Genomic DNA, 19,747 nt, shown 5'->3' on the forward strand with positions numbered 1-19,747 from the left:
ATTATACATTATTTTACATTATACAGATATCACATTATTTTTACATACAATTACCCTTTTATACAGTTGTGTTTTTACTGGAGCAATCTAGGTAAAGTACCTTGCTCAAGGGTACAACAGCAGTGTCCCCCACTGGGGATTGAACCCACGACCCTCCGGTCAAGAGTCCAGAGCCCTAACCACTACTCCACACTGCTGCCCTATGATGCTACTAACACTTAATTTGTGTACCTAATGACATCTGTGTCTTAATAATACCACATTAATTTCATTTTCATGAAGCTGTTCTGTACACAACGTTGCTGTACATCACGGTCCTTGGTTTTCATGAAGCTGTTCTGTACGTCATGGTGCTTGGTTTTCATGAAGCTGTTCTGTACATCATTGTGCTTGGTTTTCATGAAGCTGTTCTGTACATCATGGTGCTTGGTTTTCATGAAGCTGTTCTGTACAGCATGGTGCTTGGTTTTCATGAAGCTGTTCTGTACATCATGGTGCTTGGTTTTCATGAAGCTGTTCTGTACATCATGGTGCTTGGTTTTCATGAAGCTGTTCTGTACATCATGGTGCTTGGTTTTCATGAAGCTGTTCTGTACATCATGGTGCTTGGTTTTCATGAAGCTGTTCTGTACGTCATGGTGCTTGGTTTTCATGAAGCTGTTCTGTACATCATGGTGCTTGGTTTTCATGAAGCTGTTCTGTACATCATGGTGCTTGGTTTTCATGAAGCTGTTCTGTACATCATGGTGCTTGGTTTTCATGAAGCTGTTCTGTACATCATGGTGCTTGGTTTTCATGAAGCTGTTCTGTACATCATGGTGCTTGGTTTTCATGAAGCTGTTCTGTACATCATGGTGCTTGGTTTTCATGAAGCTGTTCTGTACATCATGGTGCTTGGTTTTCATGAAGCTGTTCTGTACATCATGGTGCTTGGTTTTCATGAAGCTGTTCTGTACATCATGGTGCTTGGTTTTCATGAAGCTGTTCTGTACATCACGGTCCTTGGTTTTCATGAAGCTGTTCTGTACGTCACGGTGCTTGGTTTTCATGAAGCTGTTCTGTACATCATGGTGCTTGGTTTTCATGAAGCTGTTCTGTACATCATGGTGCTTGGTTTTCATGAAGCTGTTCTGTACATCATGGTGCTTGGTTTTCATGAAGCTGTTCTGTACATCATGGTGCTTGGTTTTCATGAAGCTGTTCTGTACATCATGGTGCTTGGTTTTCATGAAGCTGTTCTGTACGTCATGGTGCTTGGTTTTCATGAAGCTGTTCTGTACATCACGGTGCTTGGTTTTCATGAAGCTGTTCTGTACATCATGGTGCTTGGTTTTCATGAAGCTGTTCTGTACATCATGGTGCTTGGTTTTCATGAAGCTGTTCTGTACGTCATGGTGCTTGGTTTTCATGAAGCTGTTCTGTACATCATGGTGCTTGGTTTTCATGAAGCTGTTCTGTACGTCATGGTGCTTGGTTTTCATGAAGCTGTTCTGTACGTCATGGTGCTTGGTTTTCATGAAGCTGTTCTGTACGTCATGGTGCTTGGTTTTCATGAAGCTGTTCTGTACGTCATGGTGCTTGGTTTTCATGAAGCTGTTCTGTACATCATGGTGCTTGGTTTTCATGAAGCTGTTCTGTACATCATGGTGCTTGGTTTTCATGAAGCTGTTCTGTACATCATGGTGCTTGGTTTTCATGAAGCTGTTCTGTACATCATGGTGCTTGGTTTTCATGAAGCTGTTCTGTACACACCGTTGCTGTACATCACGGTGCTTGGTTTTTCATCATACTGATGGCTCTTGTTTTGAATTTACGGCCGTGACAGAAGATTTGTGTTCCTTACACTCTTGATGAATATGAGAAATGACTATAGTTCAGGTAGTAATGTGTACTGAATTGCTTAGAAGGATGTGACACCTTAATGCATTTTAAACTAAACAGTTCCCTGGCTGCAGTGAACATGATTTACCTCCTGAATAAACATAGTGGGGCATTTCTAATAGTTATAGTTGCTGGAGTGGCTTCAATGCATCCCTTATAACAGTTTCCCATGGTTTTCCCATGATTATACTATGCATTCACCATGGTTTACCTGGTTATTTATATATTTAGTATCCTTCTACTGCGCTTTATTACACTTTGCTATGCTTTTACTGTGGGAAACTTTCTGAAGGGATTACTGGGTTATATAGTCATCATGACTGACCGGGTAGGATTTTACAGTAAACAAATTGTTCAACATTTGAGCTTATTTAAATTGCTTGACGGTTAGTTAGTTATTCAGAGGACTATTTCAGTAATTTTTCAATAAAAATTTTACACATAGTGCATATCCATATGCATAGATATTGTAGTGCCAAGGCCTTATCCCATCAACAGTACCCGTAACACTGTAATCTTATAGATGAATACCACCCCCTGTGTGCTGCACATACCCCTGGTAGGGTTAACTGTATGTATTGGACTCAATGGAAACATAATGGAAGTCCATTCAGTTTTCTGTAAGGCAAGTCCCCTTTCTTTAAGTGCAGTCTGTAAGTATAATCAAGCCAGCATATGCAGCAATAACACCACAAACTCACTTCCTGTGCAACAGGTGTAGCATTAAAGTCCCACCCTACTATACCACCTAGGCTGGGGTCATAATACCTGCTGCACAGGAAGTGAATTTGTTAAAATGATAGTGTGGCTGCAAAATACATTGCTATTTGAGTCCAAAAAAAGTGGTGCTTTTGAGAAAGCTAATGTTATACAAAAGAGTGGTAAAAAGAGGGTTTAGAAATGCTGGTTATTACATTTTCTTTAATGTCAGCAGTTTTAAAAAACAGTTGGGATTAGAAACGATTAATGGATAATATTATATATACAGTATTACATATTTTGTTTGATTTCCAGGTGGTTGGCAGAGAAATGCTTTTGCATTTGATAGACTACCTGGTGAAAAACTACGGGGCAGATTCCACCGTCACCAGGCTGATTGACAGCTCTCGCCTTCATGTCCTGCCTTCGATGAACCCAGACGGGTTCGAGGCTTCCGCGCCCCCTGACTGCGTTTTCTCCAATGGAAGGTGAGACCTCCTCTGACATGAAGACAAATGGAGCTGCTGAGATACAGCGGGGCAGTGGATCCGAGTACCGCTGCCGTCAATTAATAACGGGACGAATGTACTGAAAATCAAACATCAGCAAGCGCACGCTAGTCTCTAGTTTATTTCTGCCTGGATTTCAATGATGTAAATGGCAGTGGTGAATTCCAGAGCTCCTCTTTCACCCCAGCCCATTTGAACTGCCATTTTGGAATCAGCAGTAGGTCAGTGCTCTGTGGTCTCGGTGCAGTGCAGACAGGGAACCAGTTGGTCATGTGACATGTGACATGTTGGAATCATAGAGCATGAGTAAGTATTCTGGAAGCAGCATTGTGAACCAGCTGAAGCCTATTTAATTTAACATCTAGAAGGCCAGCAAACAAGTTATTACAGCAATCTATCACAGAAGAAATAAAAGCCTGTATCAACATTACAACATCTTTCTTAGTTAACATGAGCCTTGGCTTATACTGAGTAACAGATTGTAAATGAAGTAAAATGAAGTCATATGTTTTCAAAGTAAAATGATAACTCATACAAGCCTTACAGTGCATTGCGAAGACAGCATGGGAAATGGACCAGGCACGGGAGAGCGTGTGGACTCGCCATCATCAGCTTGGAATACACTGGCAATGAAACCCATTCCCCAAGCTGGCTTTTCATATTCTGCAGTTTACTGACATTAGCCTTCCCTTTTAAACACCCAGAGTAAACAGGGGAACTCTTCTTGTATTGACCTGCCAGGCTTTCTTTAATCCAGCACTGCTTTGGGCTTTATTGTCAAGATCAGCACAAGGGAACTGTGGAGCTGGTAATCATGGGGGCTCTTTATATGATAACACCACCCTGTCTTAAAATAGGACGATATTCATATTTGTCTTTGTCTGTTTGAATCCCAGTACCACTGGTGGTACAAACCTGTTTTAATCCAGTAGGCGTGCATTTCCATGCCAGGTTGGAAGTATTTTGGTTATAGCATTGTGGGTGTCACTAGGGGACAGTGTTGTGCCTGCCTTCTAATACAAACATGCTTTAAATTAAACATTTAAAACCCAGACAGATTCCACTGCCACAGACTCAAGGGGGAAAAACAGGTGGACAGGCTACGCAGTGGATGGCCTGTATGAAGTTCTTGATTTTTTGCGATCTTGGCCCCATAGTTTTATTTCCTGGACTCCCAACAGTACAGGATTACACAAACTCCCCCCGTTCTCATAACACACTGCATCACTATCCCAGCACAAACTCCCCCGTTCTCATAACACACTGCATCACTATGCAGCACAAACTCCCCCGTTCTCATAACACACTGCATCACTATCCAGCACAAACTCCCCCGTTCTCATAACACATCACATCACTATCCAGCACAAACTCCCCCCGTTCTCATAACACACTGCATCACTATCCCAGCACAAACTCCCCCCGTTCTCATAACACACTGCATCACTATCCAGCACAAACTCCCCCCGTTCTCATAACACACTGCATCACTATCCAGTACAAACTCCCCCGTTCTCATAACACATCGCATCACTATCCCAGCACAAACTCCCCCCGTTCTCATAACACACTTCATCACTATCCAGCACAAACTCCCCCCGTTCTCATAACACATCGCATCACTATCCAGCACAAACTCCCCCGTTCTCATAACACACTGCATCACTATCCCAGCACAAACTCCCCCCGTTCTCATAACACACTGCATCACTATCCAGCACAAACTCCCCCCGTTCTCATAACACACTGCATCACTATCCAGTACAAACTCCCCCGTTCTCATAACACATCGCATCACTATCCCAGCACAAACTCCCCCGTTCTCATAACACACTGCATCACTATCCCAGCACAAACTCCCCCCGTTCTCATAACACACTGCATCACTATCCCAGCACAAACTCCCCCCGTTCTCATAACACACTGCATCACTATCCAGCACAAACTCCCCCGTTCTCATAACACACTGCATCACTATCCCAGCACAAACTCCCCCGTTCTCATAACACACTGCATCACTATCCCAGCACAAACTCCCCCGTTCTCATAACACACTGCATCACTATCCAGTACAAACTCCCCCGTTCTCATAACACACTGCATCACTATCCCAGCACAAACTCCCCCGTTCTCATAACACATCGCATCACTATCCAGCACAAACTCCCCCCGTTCTCATAACACACTGCATCACTATCCCAGCACAAACTCCCCCGTTCTCATAACACACTGCATCACTATCCCAGCACAAACTCCCCCCGTTCTCATAACACACTGCATCACTATCCCAGCACAAACTCCCCCCGTTCTCATAACACACTGCATCACTATCCAGTACAAACTCCCCCGTTCTCATAACACACTGCATCACTATCCAGCACAAACTCCCCCGTTCTCATAACACATTGCATCACTATCCAGCACAAACTCCCCCGTTCTCATAACACACTGCATCACTATCCCAGCACAAACTCCCCCCGTTCTCATAACACACTGCATCACTATCCAGTACAAACTCCCCCGTTCTCATAACACACTGCATCACTATCCCAGCACAAACTCCCCCCGTTCTCATAACACACTGCATCACTATCCAGTACAAACTCCCCCGTTCTCATAACACACTGCATCACTATCCAGCACAAACTCCCCCGTTCTCATAACACATCGCATCACTATCCCAGCACAAACTCCCCCCGTTCTCATAACACACTGCATCACTATCCAGCACAAACTCCCCCGTTCTCATAACACACTGCATGACTATCCAGCACAAACTCCCCCGTTCTCATAACACACTGCATCACTATCCAGCACAAACTCCCCCGTTCTCATAACACACTGCATGACTATCCAGCACAAACTCCCCCGTTCTCATAACACACTGCTTCACTATCCAGCACAAACTCCCCCGTTCTCATAACACACTGCTTCACTATCCAGCACAAACTCCCCCGTTCTCATAACACACTGCATCACTATCCAGCACAAACTCCCCCGTTCTCATAACACACTGCATCACTATCCCAGCACAAACTCCCCCCGTTCTCATAACACACTGCATCACTATGCAGCACAAACTCCCCCGTTCTCATAACACATCGCATCACTATCCAGCACAAACTCCCCCCGTTCTCATAACACACTGCATCACTATCCCAGCACAAACTCCCCCCGTTCTCATAACACATCGCATCACTATCCCAGCACAAACTCCCCCGTTCTCATAACACATCGCATCACTATCCAGCACAAACTCCCCCCGTTCTCATAACACACTGCATCACTATCCAGCACAAACTCCCCCGTTCTCATAACACATCGCATCACTATCCCAGCACAAACTCCCCCGTTCTCATAACACATCGCATCACTATCCCAGCACAAACTCCCCCGTTCTCATAACACATCGCATCACTATCCCAGCACAAACTCCCCTGTTCTCATAACGCACCGAGTTTGGGATTTGCTAGTTTAACACTGTAAGGGGGTTGCGGTGAGCTAGCTGTTGACCACACGCCCGCTGACCACCTTGGTTTGTGTTCAGAACACTAGGAGAGTGATTATCAAGGGTCTTCCCGTCTGGCGCTGCAGTCCCTGGTCCCCTGATCCCCTGACGTCTCATTTACAGGTACAACAGAAACAACGTGGACCTGAACAGAAACTTTCCAGACACCTTCTCAACGGCTGCTTCCTCCAGCGTGCAGCCCGAGACGCAGGCAGTGATGAGCTGGATCCAGAGAGAGAGCTTCGTGCTCTCTGCCAATCTACATGGCGGGACCGTCGTAGCCAGCTATCCGTACGACAACAGCAACGGAGGTGCCGTGTATAAACTGTTAGCACTACAGCCAGTGGGGCACACTTCACTAGGATAAGCCTTGCATTTGCAATAGTTTTTTTATCTGAACTACTGCCTCTAAGAGGAACTTTGTTTGCCATCAGTTTCCACTTTTCACCCAAAGAAGAGCGCTCAGTCCAGTGTGTTTGTATTCTGTACGCATTTCAGATGGTTTGAAGTGTTTTTAAGGAAGAAGAGAGCTCAGTCCAGTGTGTTTGTATTCTGTACGCATTTCAGATGGTTTGAAGTGTTTTTAAGGAAGAAGAGAGCTCAGTCCAGTGTGTTTGTATTCTGTACGCATTTCAGATGGTTCGAAGTGTTTTTAAGCACAAGTGCTACAGCCGTTGTTGTAGAATTGTTGTTACTGTCTGTTAAATGCAAACCCGAGGCTGACTGCTTTGTCTTGCGTTTGTAACAGGAAGCGAGCTGGTTAATGGAGTGAGTCGCTCCCCAGATCATGACGTTTATGTACATCTTGCTAAAACCTACTCCTATAACCACACTACAATGCACACAGGCACTCAGTGTGGCTCTTTAACTTTCCCAGACGGAATAACAAACGGATACCAGTGGTACACTTTAATAGGTAAGTCACTGGGGGGGTGGGGCTGTTTCTTACCTTTTAAACCACACCATAAAACCACCATGCAATTCAGGACAACAGGCATGAGGTCAGCGTTGAGGTGAGAGTAGCCACATCCCTTCATCATGAAAGGTAATTGATTTGATAACACTGATACAAGGTTATTTTGATCAACTGCGAAATACAGTCATTACTAGCAATAAAGACTTTTTTAGTTTTAATGCTGATTGTAAACCTTCTCTGCGCTTAGGGAGTGTGTTGAAACACAAGAATAAATTTTACATCCACTATCGGAACTGTTTACAAAACCTAGATAAGAACTAGGCTTTAAAAAAGTGTGAGTTTGAGTATTTGAGACTGTTCCTCAGCTTTTGTTAAACAATTGCAAAATGTAATTACTAAAGTATGTTTTATTTTTTGTGCTATGGTTTTTACCAGTTAACAGCATCACACTGTATGTGGGGCCTTCAATGCACAGGTTACAGCATGCATTACTGTACAGAATGCAGTGTCACACAGCAGGAGAGTACCAAACCATTCCACACACTGGCACACGTGTTTAACTTGCTTTTGAAATCTTGCATGGTGTTTTTTAACAAAATATTTCTTCAGTAAGAGAAATGTTCAAAGCCAGGCAGAGACTGTTTGTTTTATGATGTTTATCATGACAGAAATAAGTATAAAATGTCTTATCACAGGCTTTGAAGCATACCAAGGAACCAGTTTGAAAGCCAGCGAATGAATTACCTCTCATTGACCTAAAATATTAAGACGCGCTGTTAAGTAAACAGGACTGGAATGCAATCTGGTGCTCTCTGGAGCTCACGTCATACCAGAACAAACTTGATTTGGTTTGAAAGTTTTGGGGTTTGTTTGCATTTCGTTTCAGGTGGCATGCAGGATTATAACTACGTCTGGGGGCAGTGCTTTGAAATAACACTGGAGCTGTCTTGCTGCAAATACCCTCCCGCAGATCAGCTCGCAGACTTCTGGCAGGAGAACAGAGCCGCCCTGCTGGCGTACATGCAGCAGGTCCACCTGGGTGAGAGTCACTTCATTGAACTAATAAAATATAGGAGGAGGGCGGGCAGACTCGTGCAGATGGGAATGGAAGCAAGCCAGGCAGCTGTACGGAACCACCCCAGTCTTAAGTGCCTAGATATGGTCTTATGTTTTTTTTATTAATTGTTTGAAGATGTTTAAACAGGATACGTTCACTTTTTATTTGTCACTGGATTACGGAAATGTAAGCCTTTTTTTGCCAGGCTGGATTTTTGACTCATGAAACGTTTTATACCTGGTTAGAAAAAGAAAAAAACCCCACCAATTTAAAGTGTAGCTTCAAATATGATTTTTATTATTATCATTAAGTGCAACACCCTTCCTCATTCCATTCAGATCATGTGATAATACGAGCGAGAGACGCAGAGAGTAGGTGGGGTGACAGTGTTGACGGGTGACATTGTCACATGGCTGGAATGGAATGGGAATGTCTGCTTAGTTCACACACTTGAGATGTTGCTGACGAGCGCTGAGCAGTTCGAAGCCATGGAAAGGCAGATCTAGAGAACAATGGGGACAAAAGAACCCAGAACAACGCCATGAAATAGTAATAGAAATGAGTAAAAGCAAAAATGAAGCTAGAAACTGTTTAAGAAGTTGCATAGCCTACATTAAAAACACTGATCCTGGATAGAACTGAGTACATACTTTTACACAATGTGAAAACTGAGCATGCCACTCATTTAAAAGGTGTACATAAGAACATAAGAAAGTTTACAAACAAGAGGAGGCCATTCAGCCCATTTGGCTTGTTTGGTTGTTAGTAGCTTATTGATCCCAGAATCTCATCAAGCAGCTTCTTGAAGGATCCCAGGGTGTCAGCTTCAACAACATTACTGGGGAGTTGGTTCCAGATCCTCACAATTCTCTGTGTAAAAAAGTGCCTCCTATTTTCTGTTCTGAATGCCCCTTTATCTAATCTCCATTTGTGACCCCTGGTCCTTGTTTCTTTTTTTAGGTCAAAAAAGTCCACTGGGTCGACAATGTCAATACCTTTTAGGATTTTGAATGTTTGAATCAGATCACCGCGTAGTCTTCTTTGTTCAAGACTGAATAGATTCAATTCTTTTAGCCTGTCTGCATACGACATGCCTTTTAAACCAGGAATAATTCTGGTTGCTTTTCTTTGCACTCTTTCTACAGCAGCAATACATTTTTTGTAACGAGGTGACCAGAACTGAACACAATATTCTAGATGTGGTCTTACTAATGCATTGTAGAGTTTTAACATTACTTCCCTTGATTTAAATTCAACACTTCTCACAATATAAGCATCTTGTTAGCCTTTTTTATAGCTTCCCCACATTGTCTAGATGAAGACATTTCTGAGTCAACATAAACTCCTAGGTCTTTTTCATAGATTCCTTCTTCAATTTCAGTATCTCCCATATGATATTTATAATGCACATTTTTATTGCCTGCGTGCAGTACTTTACACTTTTCTCTATTAAATGTAATTTGCCATGTGTCTGCCCAGTTCTAGTTCTTTAATCATTAATAATGACACCAGCTGCTGCTAAGATTCCATTGATTGTGCTTGTTCTGAGTGAGCGAACGCAGTCTGGGGTGTCGGAATTAGGCGTGAAAGCTCTGTTCAGATAGGGACAGCTGGCAGCCGCGACGTACCCGGGCCAGGGAGTACTGACCCACAGCTCCAGACTTAATTACAGTAATGTTTTCTAATCCCATTGGCAGGTGTCAAGGGCCAGGTTTTAGATGTTGATGGAAATCCGATCCCAAGCGCTGTGGTGGAAGTTCAAGGGAGGAACAACATTTGCCCGTACAAAACCAACAAGCACGGGGAATACTACAGACTCCTGCTACCCGGGACGTACACATTTGTGGTAAGGAGAGAGCTACAGATACACACTGGTCTTATGTATTTAAACACTAGAAGTCTGCTGAATTTGCCAGGCTGGATTTTTCTTACCAGTTTTATAATTTTAGTACATCCTTCCAGAACTTTCGGAAAACGTAATTTCCCTCGTGAAAAAATGGTTGTAGTTTTCACTTTGTCAGAAAGACTCTTCTCTGATGTCTTGAAAACAACACCATTGCACTGCATGTGTCTGATGTGACAAACAGGTAAAGGTTATTCTTCCCAGGAAGTGCTGGTGAAACCACTTGAAATGAATCACAATTGAGATAGACCTCCACTGAGACTTGACTAACACTCAGCTATGCATGAGAGACTGGGAGTACCCTCCCGATGTGCTTTGCACAGTTCAGTTATTCATGTACCCAGCATGCCCTGCAGAGCATAGTGGTGGGCCCTGCATGCATGGCATGTTAGAGATGTGTAGGAAGAGCAGCCCATGCTGTAAGGAGACTTGGTACAGACATTCTTCCTTAGCACAGGTCCCTGAGGGCACGATGGGCTGCTTGCGATTGGTTGGGCTGATGATTGCCTGAACTCTGATTTTAGTGGCAGAGTTGTTGACGGGTCTTGCTTGTCCCACTCGTTCTCAGTCTGTTTGTTTCCTGTGGTGAGTTCACTGCGTTCTGTGGAGTTTAATTTGCCATTGAAAGAAACAGAGCAGAACTACAAACACTATTTAATTGACTGCTTTCATGCTTTAGTTAGAAAACTGGATGAAAAACATCAAACATGGTATTTACACATGGTCTTAAATGTAAAATATAAAATATATATATTTTTTTACTGTGACCTTTAGATACAAGTTTTCCAAAGACATAAAACATTCACTGCCTATTTTTTTTGTATTATCTGTGTTATTAAATATATAAAACACTATGTTTCCATATGCCACTGGCATTAAATAGATTTAAAACCCATGACTGCAGAAAGAATATATCTATCTATCTACATATATATATATATATATATATATATATAGGCAGAACATGTGAAAATATGATACTGTCAGGGAAGTATTAGAGGTGAGTGAATTCATTGGTAAACAGCAATTATACAAAAAAAACCCCAGTTTAATACTGGAGCAGGATGAGTTTTACACACTGTCATGGTACACATGGAAATGAGGCAGTTGATTTAGCCTGATTTCACAGTGAAGTACAGAAGCACCAGGGGGGCGAGAGATGCTCTGCACATTTGAACCCCTCAGCAGTTTCTGGGCTGGTGAGTGGGGATTGTTTCAAACACCGACGTGTCCTTCCTGTTTTCTTTCAGGTGACCGTTCCTGGAAGAGAACCGATGAAAAAGACGCTGCAAATCCCAAATGGGCCGGCGAGCTTCTCTGCCTTGAAATACGACTTTGTTTTCCAAAGCAACTCCCCTACCTCAGACTCTGTTGCTGCAGAATCCTGCACCACCGCAAACCACAACAGCAACAACGCAGCAGCCTCCCTTCAGGCTCCTCACTTCGCTATCCTGCTAGCCCTAGCTGGGGCTACGGCAATGAGTGGACTAGTCCACAGCTAGCTGATAGGAGGGCTAGTCGATTTGCAAAATCAGTAGTGGACTAGTTGGCTTTGTTTATAAAGCCATGCCACAGAGCCATGTTGCAGTGATCCTTTTTCACCGCTGTCCTGGTACCGTTTATCACAATCCAGTGTGGTTTAAACTAAGGTCCATGTTAGTAAACAAATACAAAGTCTGTACCCTTACCTTCGTTTAATCCTCCGCATCTGTATTTATCAACTGGTTCAGAAAAGAAATGTCGTCTCAGCGCTGTCCCTTTTCCGTGTTTGTTACTTTCGGAAGTCTCACTGCATGATGTGTTGGGGATTCTCCTTCTGGAATCCAAGCCTGCACAATGTGCTCATGTTTATCTACATATAAATAGCATTATATATAAAGGATGTGTATCTTTAATAATAATAATAATAATAACAGTAGGCTTCAGCAATACAGTGAGCATGTAACTAATGCATTTATAATGACACAAAGCTTTACAATAGTGATATTAAAATGTTATTTTATGGTAGTAATCATCAAAAACCTTTCATAACATGTTAATAAATGTTCTAGAAATGTATCTTTTAAACTGACGTGTGGACCTTAACTCCAGGAAGGTCTGTCAGCCTGTTCGTGGTTTAGCTTTGTAGGATCTTTCTATGGCTGCTAATCAGCTAACCACAATCCCACAATAATGACAGTAAATGAGATTTGGGATGGCCATAAGGTTGAGTTTGAGCATTGCGTGTCTGTTCCAGCAGGGATCAGATTAGCTCTTCTTAAGACTGCACATTCACACATCTTGTGTTCCACGCAGTTGCTCCAGTTACCTGAGAAGCGTTGGCAGACAAATGCTTTATTTATTTATTTTTTTATTTTTTTAGCAAAATCTTGACTTCTAGAAAGGGTAGCACAGCTAGGAAAAAAGTTATAAAGGAACAGCAGACTGTGTCGATTGCAGGTGTGCAGTGACATAGAGGTTTGGTCAGTGTGAATCAGACATTCTGGTTTTACTTTCCCTTTTTGTACTGTTTTTAATATATTTTTATACAGATAGCTAATTTGTACGTTGTATTTTAATGCCACAAATGTTAAGAGTGTGCAAGTTAAACGAGGCTGCGTATGTTCTTCACACTTTAGTAAAATGATTTGCTTTTGTACTACCTCACAGCAATATTAATTGAAATGCAAGGAAAACTTGCAGCGTGCATTTTTCAACACTTGATCTAAATAAACATGATCCAAAATGCAGCTGTTTTGAGTGTTTCTGTTCCACACATCACAGTTCCTCTAATTCAGATGATAATCTTATTGTCTGAAAAGCAAAAGCATTCCGGCCCTCAGATGAATCGTTCCCCTCACCCTCTCAACACAAAAGAAAAGGGAACGCACACCCAGTCAGGATGAGGCAACAAGTTACACCCGTACCTGATTAACGCAATCTCCAATTAAACCATTTCAAACCAGACTCTCAAAGCAATCACCCCTTAAAAACCAAACAGAAAGGAATCAGACAAACAGTTGCGTTTGTTTTCTTTGCATCTCATCACCACCACCCAGTCGCTTTTACCGAACAAGTTCATACTGAGTTTATAACAAGGGGACATCAAGCCGCAAAGATGCAGTCACAGTTCAGGCTTGACAAGCAGGCTTACTGTTTTACTTGTGTCGAGAGGCTGAGAGGAATGCTATTGCTTTAGGAAGATGAGATCATCTTCTGAACTAGAGAGGCACTGTAAGAGAGATGTACCTCTGCACGTACTGTAGCTTCAGATTTCTACTGCATTGTCTACGTCTGTGTGGAGCTCCTCTTCGGTTCTGGATGCCTGCCGTAGATACATGTAACACAGGCTAGATTAGCCCTAGTGTCTTTATAGCAGTTAGCGCCAGCGCCCTCTAGTGATGTGCCACTCTGGATCAGGTTTCCTTCTGTTTTGATGGAAATACACACCAGTTTGGCAGTTGCCGCTGTAGCTTACTAATATAAAGCCACTGGCTGATCTAGCCTTTATTACAAATGTCTAAAACCAGAACAGAAGAGCAGTTCATGAACTCCCAGTCACAGCAGCTGAACACACATTTCTATACGTATGCTGTATTTAAAAAGAACGATAAACGTGTTGCCTTTTACACAACGCATGAAGAAATCACCTCCAGATTGAACTCCACACCATATTGTTTTCTTCCAGACCTTCTCATCATCCTCTTTTTATATATGCACTTCCTCGTTAGCACTGACCCCTCGCTTTCAGAAAGCCAAAGTAGTGAACAGGAAATCCAGAGCTGCATTTAAACTGCAATTAAATGACATGCTATGAAAAGAAAATATATGCAATACCCTTGATTTTCATCTTTCAGAACAGGCTATTAAACTGTTAAATTTGGCTTGACTTGTAATAACAGCAATGTTTCTGAATGCTTTTAAAATCAGGAGCCATCTGAGTCCATGCTAAAACCGTCAATTATTTCAGAACCTAAATAAAAAACAGCTTTATTAACATCATTATGGCTGTGCTTTTATTGTGCCGCTGAGAGTCTTTTGGTTGTTTGCTTGCTTTTCATTGTCAGATCTGGTTTGGTTTTCTCTGATGACATGGTTTTGTTACAGTGGTCCTCAGCCCCAGTACTTTGCTACACTTATCAGGCAGTGTTTCTTATTATTCACACTCACAGACAGCACCCGAGACCCCAGCTTGTATGGAGTGACAGCGATTGATCTACAGGGTTGGACACACCTCAGAAACACAATCAAGTGCAATCACAGACAGACAAAAAATATAGCGAACCATTCAAACACACAAACAGTAGATCAAAATCAGCCTGTTAAAGATTCTATTGTCCTATTTTAAGACAGTGTGGTGTTATCATATAAAGAGCCCCCATGATTACCAGCTCCATTGCTCCCTTGTACTGATCCTAAAGCCCAAAGCAGTGCTGGATTAAAGAAAGCCTGCCAGGTCAATACAATAAGAGTTCCTCGGTTTACTTTGGGTGAAGATGTGTTTATGAAAGAAGGCTAATGTCAGTAAACTGCAGCGCGAGCAGTGTCAACATGGAACCCTCACTTTGTTAACTGTATTGAGCTATTAGTTTAGATATGCTGGGGGTTATACAGTTTTTAGGCTGACAGTTGTTTGTTTTTTGTGGGCCCTACTTATCCTGGATTATTTTCTTGGATGCATGGATAAAAAGACTGATATAGTTGTGAAAGCACTTGAGAAGTCTGGCTGAAGTTGCACCCTGTCAGTGATTGCAATATCTAACTCAGGACAGTAAATCCTTCCTTGACACATATCTATGCCTACCGTTAAAACTGTAATGCACAATGACTGGTTAATTGTTAGTTGTGTGTTGCATGTTGTAAGAGTAGATGATATTGCTGTATTTACCACAAGAATCCTGTTGGGAACTTACCATTAGTTAACTGCCGCAAAACTAAGAATTATTAAGGGATCATGATGAATAGGAATTATTAAAACTTTAATTAATCTGCAGCTTAATTAACCTTGTTTTTCAGCCCAATAAAATACTGTACATGTCAAGTTTCTGCATTTTGTTTTCACTCATACCAGCAGGTGAGCGCGAGTATGCCCTCTTGTGTTCGTGCACAGTCTCTGCATGCACACTCCGTTCCTCCCAGCTCCTACACAGCCAGGTCTGCAGATCCAAGAATCTTTTCTTCAGGAGTCGGTACACAGAGACTACAACACAAAGTGGGATAGCAGCCAGTAATGAAGCAAGGCATTTCAGGTGATAATCCAAGTACAGCACTGCAGTAGCAAAATTGTGACACGTTCGGCTATATGAATCCTGGTCATTTTGGCACTATGGCACTGTATGTTAATGTTAATCCATTCTTTTGTGATGCATTATTGTAATGTGTTATATAAAAGCTATTTTTTCAGTGTGGAGGTCTACACCGTTCAAAACACTGATACACATTCTTACAGAAGAAAAAAATGAAGGTTTAGTTTGTCACGCCTGCTTATTGTTAAAGTCTGCCCCCTGGTGGAAAAGCGTGGCTATTGAGGCTCTGGATATCCCCCTCAACCAGAACCTGCCAAACGTGTTATGATGTAAACTTAAGCATTTGCACAAATAAGAAATTCTCCATTCGTATATTTGTATTCTTAACATGTATCTGCAAGCCCAGATACTCAGAAACCTATGTGTTACGGCAATTCTTTTTTCAAAAAAGTTTAAAAACCCTTTTGGAGCTGAAATAAGGCTGAAATAATCACCTCTGTAATAATATAACAAAGTTGCACAAGTAGGAACATGATACAAATAGATTAGCGAGGTGCAATTTACCAAACAGTTATTACTTTGTTATATATACCACTTAGTGCCATGATTCAGTGTAACAACCATTAATGTAATAACTAACCGATAATGTAATAATACTCTAATGTATAATCACAGGATAATGTAATAAACTTAAATAATGTAATACATTTTTTTTGCCCTGTGTAATAATTTTGGTCTAATTGATCTCTCATTGAAGGCACACATAATATTACAGATCCCCTAGTGGTTGCTCTTGTCTTATTCAGCAAACACCTCAATAGATTTCCAGGCAAGAGTAGTAAGTTATTGACAACCATTTGCAAAGTATGAAAGAAGCTACCCCTTTCATGTGGCGTTTCCTCATTTACTAGTATATACTAGGAACCTTCACCCATCCCTGTGAATTATTTGGTTTTTTCTTCAGCTGTATTGTAAACGGACATTTTGCATGATGGTTTATTATATAGGCTATAACAATGCTGTGTAAAAAAAACAGTTGTGTTGGACCAGTATATATTAGCTGTTAAGTATATTAAAGGGATGAAATGGATGGCCATAGATAGACAACTGAAACTGAAGAAGCAGAACAGCTTAGGTGGTATTTTTCATTTATAAACCTTCAACATGTGTTTCATGAAAACAGAAAAAAAAAAAAACCTTAACTCAATGTATATTTTGAAAAAAACATTATTGACCAGAATTTTAATGGATCAATCAATAGTCTCCATGAAGCTTGATTGAAAATACATAACAAATATTTAAGAACAATCCCCAAAAATGATAACGGACATCATGATGTACATAATTCATGTACTCGATAACCGTTCTATATAAATGGACAGAAAAACATCTGACTTGATTTTTCTTTTCACCATCAGAGGATTTGTACCTTTTTGTATTTTTGCCCATATGCCTACATAAGGAAGGCATATAGCAGTCACAGATCACCAGATTTACATGGGCCAATTCCTGGAGATCACGGATGACTCATCGGGGCAGGTTTGCAATGGTGGCATGGCAGTTATTACATTATTTGTTGGCCGGTTATTACATTATCAGGCAATCCAAGTTATTACATTATGCATAAAATGATTACATTATAGGGCAGACATTTGTATTACATTATTTGTTAAGTCATTACATTATCCAGTGATTATTAGATTATAGGCAAATAATGATTACATTAATGGTTGTTATATACAGTCAGTAAATATGAATGATATATCCTAATAGAATATTTATAGCACCAAAGCTTGCACTTTGATCATTGAAAGTCCCCAAGCAAACTTAACTGCTTTCAACTATATTGTAAAATAGGATTTTTTTGCGGCAACTTAATTTTGCTAATGGCCTTCAAGGTCCATTTTTGCTGCAATAAATGTTTGCGCTTCATTTTCTTTGAATGTACGGCACATGTATGAATAATATATTTCATGGCACATTCATTTTACGTATTTTTAAATAAACGCGAAATTAGCAAACATTTCTTACTGGCGAAATGTTTTTGTTTTACAGTACTTCAAATCTCTCCCCATTCTTTATTAGGAGTTCTGTGGGCAGAAAATAAAGCAGTACCTGACTTACATTTGAGTCATTAGTTAGCCATACAAATGATGAACCCGTTTGGGTGTGATTTTCCCGTAACTGCAGTTGTGCGCGTCAAGCAACGCATCCAAATCTCACACTTCCAAGCAAAATGAGAATCTTGGGATGACTCTGGAAAAATTCAACAGGTGCATTTTATATAAAGGCTCCAATACATGCACATTCTGCTCCCCCCCAGCCCCCAGCCTCCATGCACATTCTGCTCCCCCCCAGCCCCCAGCCCCAGCCCCAGCCCCAGCCTCAGCCTCCATGCACATTCTGCTCCCCCCCCAGCCCCCAGCCTCCATGCACATTCTGCTCCCCCCCAGCCCCCAGCCTCCATGCACATTCTGCTCCCCGCCAGCCCCAGCCTCCATGCACATTCTGCTCCCCCCCAGCCCCCAGCCTCCATGCACATTCTGCTCCCCCCCAGCCCCCAGCCTCCATGCACATTCTGCTCCCCCCCAGCCCCCAGCCTCCATGCACATTCTGCTCCCCCCCCCATCCCCCTCCCCCGAATATATTTTTTAAAAGACCATGCATTCTTATGGTTTGCATTAATCATTTTTAAACATACATTGCCATCCCACTGTCCCACTCAAAACAAGAACTGAGACTATTTGATAGAGATTAACTAAAGTGTCAGGTAGTTCTGAAACCTAATCCATTCCTTTAACACACTCAATCAGAAAATATACAGCACTGTAGTACTGGAGAGAAACCTGGACAGACATTTCAACAATAATCTTCATGAATTTGTTAGAAATGTTATGTTTGGTTCTACTACTGATGACCACAATATGCAAACAGAATGTTCTACTTCACTATATATATATAAAGAAACATGCCAATTGAGTCAGTGTTTAAGGTTTATACTTAAATTTACCCCCCCCCCCCCCTTTTTTGTCAAAGTTAATGTTATTTTCTATATCAGATTGCACTATATTGAGGACTGTTCTAGGGGGTTAATTTAATCCTAGGGATTATTATTATTATTATTTATTTCTTAGCAGACGCCCTTATCCAGGGCGACTTACAATCGTAGGCTGGAAGCCCTGGATAAGGGCAGATCCTGGAAGCCTGTTATTAACAACAGAGTTAACATGCACTCGGGAAGCCTGTAGCTTTCTAGGTTAATAGCTTAGCTACAATACCCGCTGCCATGGAAGGGTAACTGATATACTGGAGTTCAATATCTGGGCAGAAAAATGCTTTGCAAAAGAAACTTGATTACCCTATATAGATTTTCTAATCCTTAAAAAAATATATTCTTAGCAATGCTTTGCACTTTAAATTCACATAAATTTAAGTATGTTAGCATCAAACACAAACTTTATATACATTTTAACTGCATAACCACAACAAAACTACTGTATTTAACATATTTACAAGTTTTAAATTCAGGTGTTCTAATTATCCAAGGGCCACCTATAAATCATACTATACCTAAATAATAAATTATGTAAGTAATGCATTTAATGTGCCATTCAAACAACATATGAACACAAATAATAAATTAAATCAGTGAAAATGTAAACCAACTTAAAATAAAACAATAGTTAAAACCCACCACTTTAGGTGTGGTATTCTCCAAATGCGTCACAAATAATTAGAAAGTAAACACCTGTAAAGGCCTTGCTTGTTCTCACACCTTGAACCCTTAAGAACTAGAACACCTGCTGACTCCCCTTTCCTTTTCCACACAGCACTGCTGTGCACGCTGACTCCTCAAACAGCACTATGCACACTTTATGGAACTCTAGAACTCTGATGTCAGCAGCTATTCCAGGATCTCCAACAGTGGTAAGTACTTGTGCCTCTTTCACTTCATTCCAACCAAGTTATTTACTTGAACACCTAGCTTTAGTACAATTAAAATAGCTGGGGGCCGCTTCCCAAAAGCTAGTTTAACCAAGCCTACACTG

At 41.4% G+C, this 19,747-nt stretch overlaps 1 protein-coding gene and 1 long non-coding RNA gene across 6 annotated transcripts in view; one reads left to right on the forward strand and one right to left on the reverse strand.

The window, feature by feature from the left end:
• LOC117414918 (carboxypeptidase M-like) overlaps positions 1–13,198 on the forward strand; it is a 31,086-nt gene extending 17,888 nt beyond the window's left edge. For all 4 annotated transcript variants that reach the window (XM_034024770.3, XM_059027663.1, XM_034024771.3 and 1 more), the window contains exons 4-9: positions 2,896–3,068; positions 6,721–6,908; positions 7,346–7,513; positions 8,400–8,552; positions 10,268–10,416; positions 11,724–13,198. In XM_034024770.3, coding sequence (XP_033880661.3) covers positions 2,896–3,068; positions 6,721–6,908; positions 7,346–7,513; positions 8,400–8,552; positions 10,268–10,416; positions 11,724–11,975 — 1,083 coding nt within the window. In that variant the 3' untranslated portion in view covers positions 11,976–13,198. The remainder of the gene's footprint in view (positions 1–2,895; positions 3,069–6,720; positions 6,909–7,345; positions 7,514–8,399; positions 8,553–10,267; positions 10,417–11,723) is intronic.
• LOC131737558 (uncharacterized) lies at positions 10,416–18,030 on the reverse strand. 2 transcript variants are annotated; one of them, XR_009329207.1, is made up of 4 exons: positions 17,823–18,030; positions 14,103–15,652; positions 12,162–12,325; positions 10,416–11,074 (listed from the first exon to the last, which is right to left on the reverse strand). It is a non-coding gene; the product is annotated as an uncharacterized LOC131737558 (long non-coding RNA). The 2 variants fall into 2 exon arrangements; XR_009329208.1 differs by lacking the exon at positions 10,416–11,074 and having other exon boundaries at positions 12,229–12,325; positions 14,103–14,245; positions 15,521–15,652.
• Positions 18,031–19,747: the final 1,717 nt, after the last annotated feature.

The sequence above is a fragment of the Acipenser ruthenus genome, chromosome 7 (genome assembly GCF_902713425.1).
Source record: "Acipenser ruthenus chromosome 7, fAciRut3.2 maternal haplotype, whole genome shotgun sequence".
Lineage (NCBI taxonomy): Eukaryota > Metazoa > Chordata > Actinopteri > Acipenseriformes > Acipenseridae > Acipenser > Acipenser ruthenus.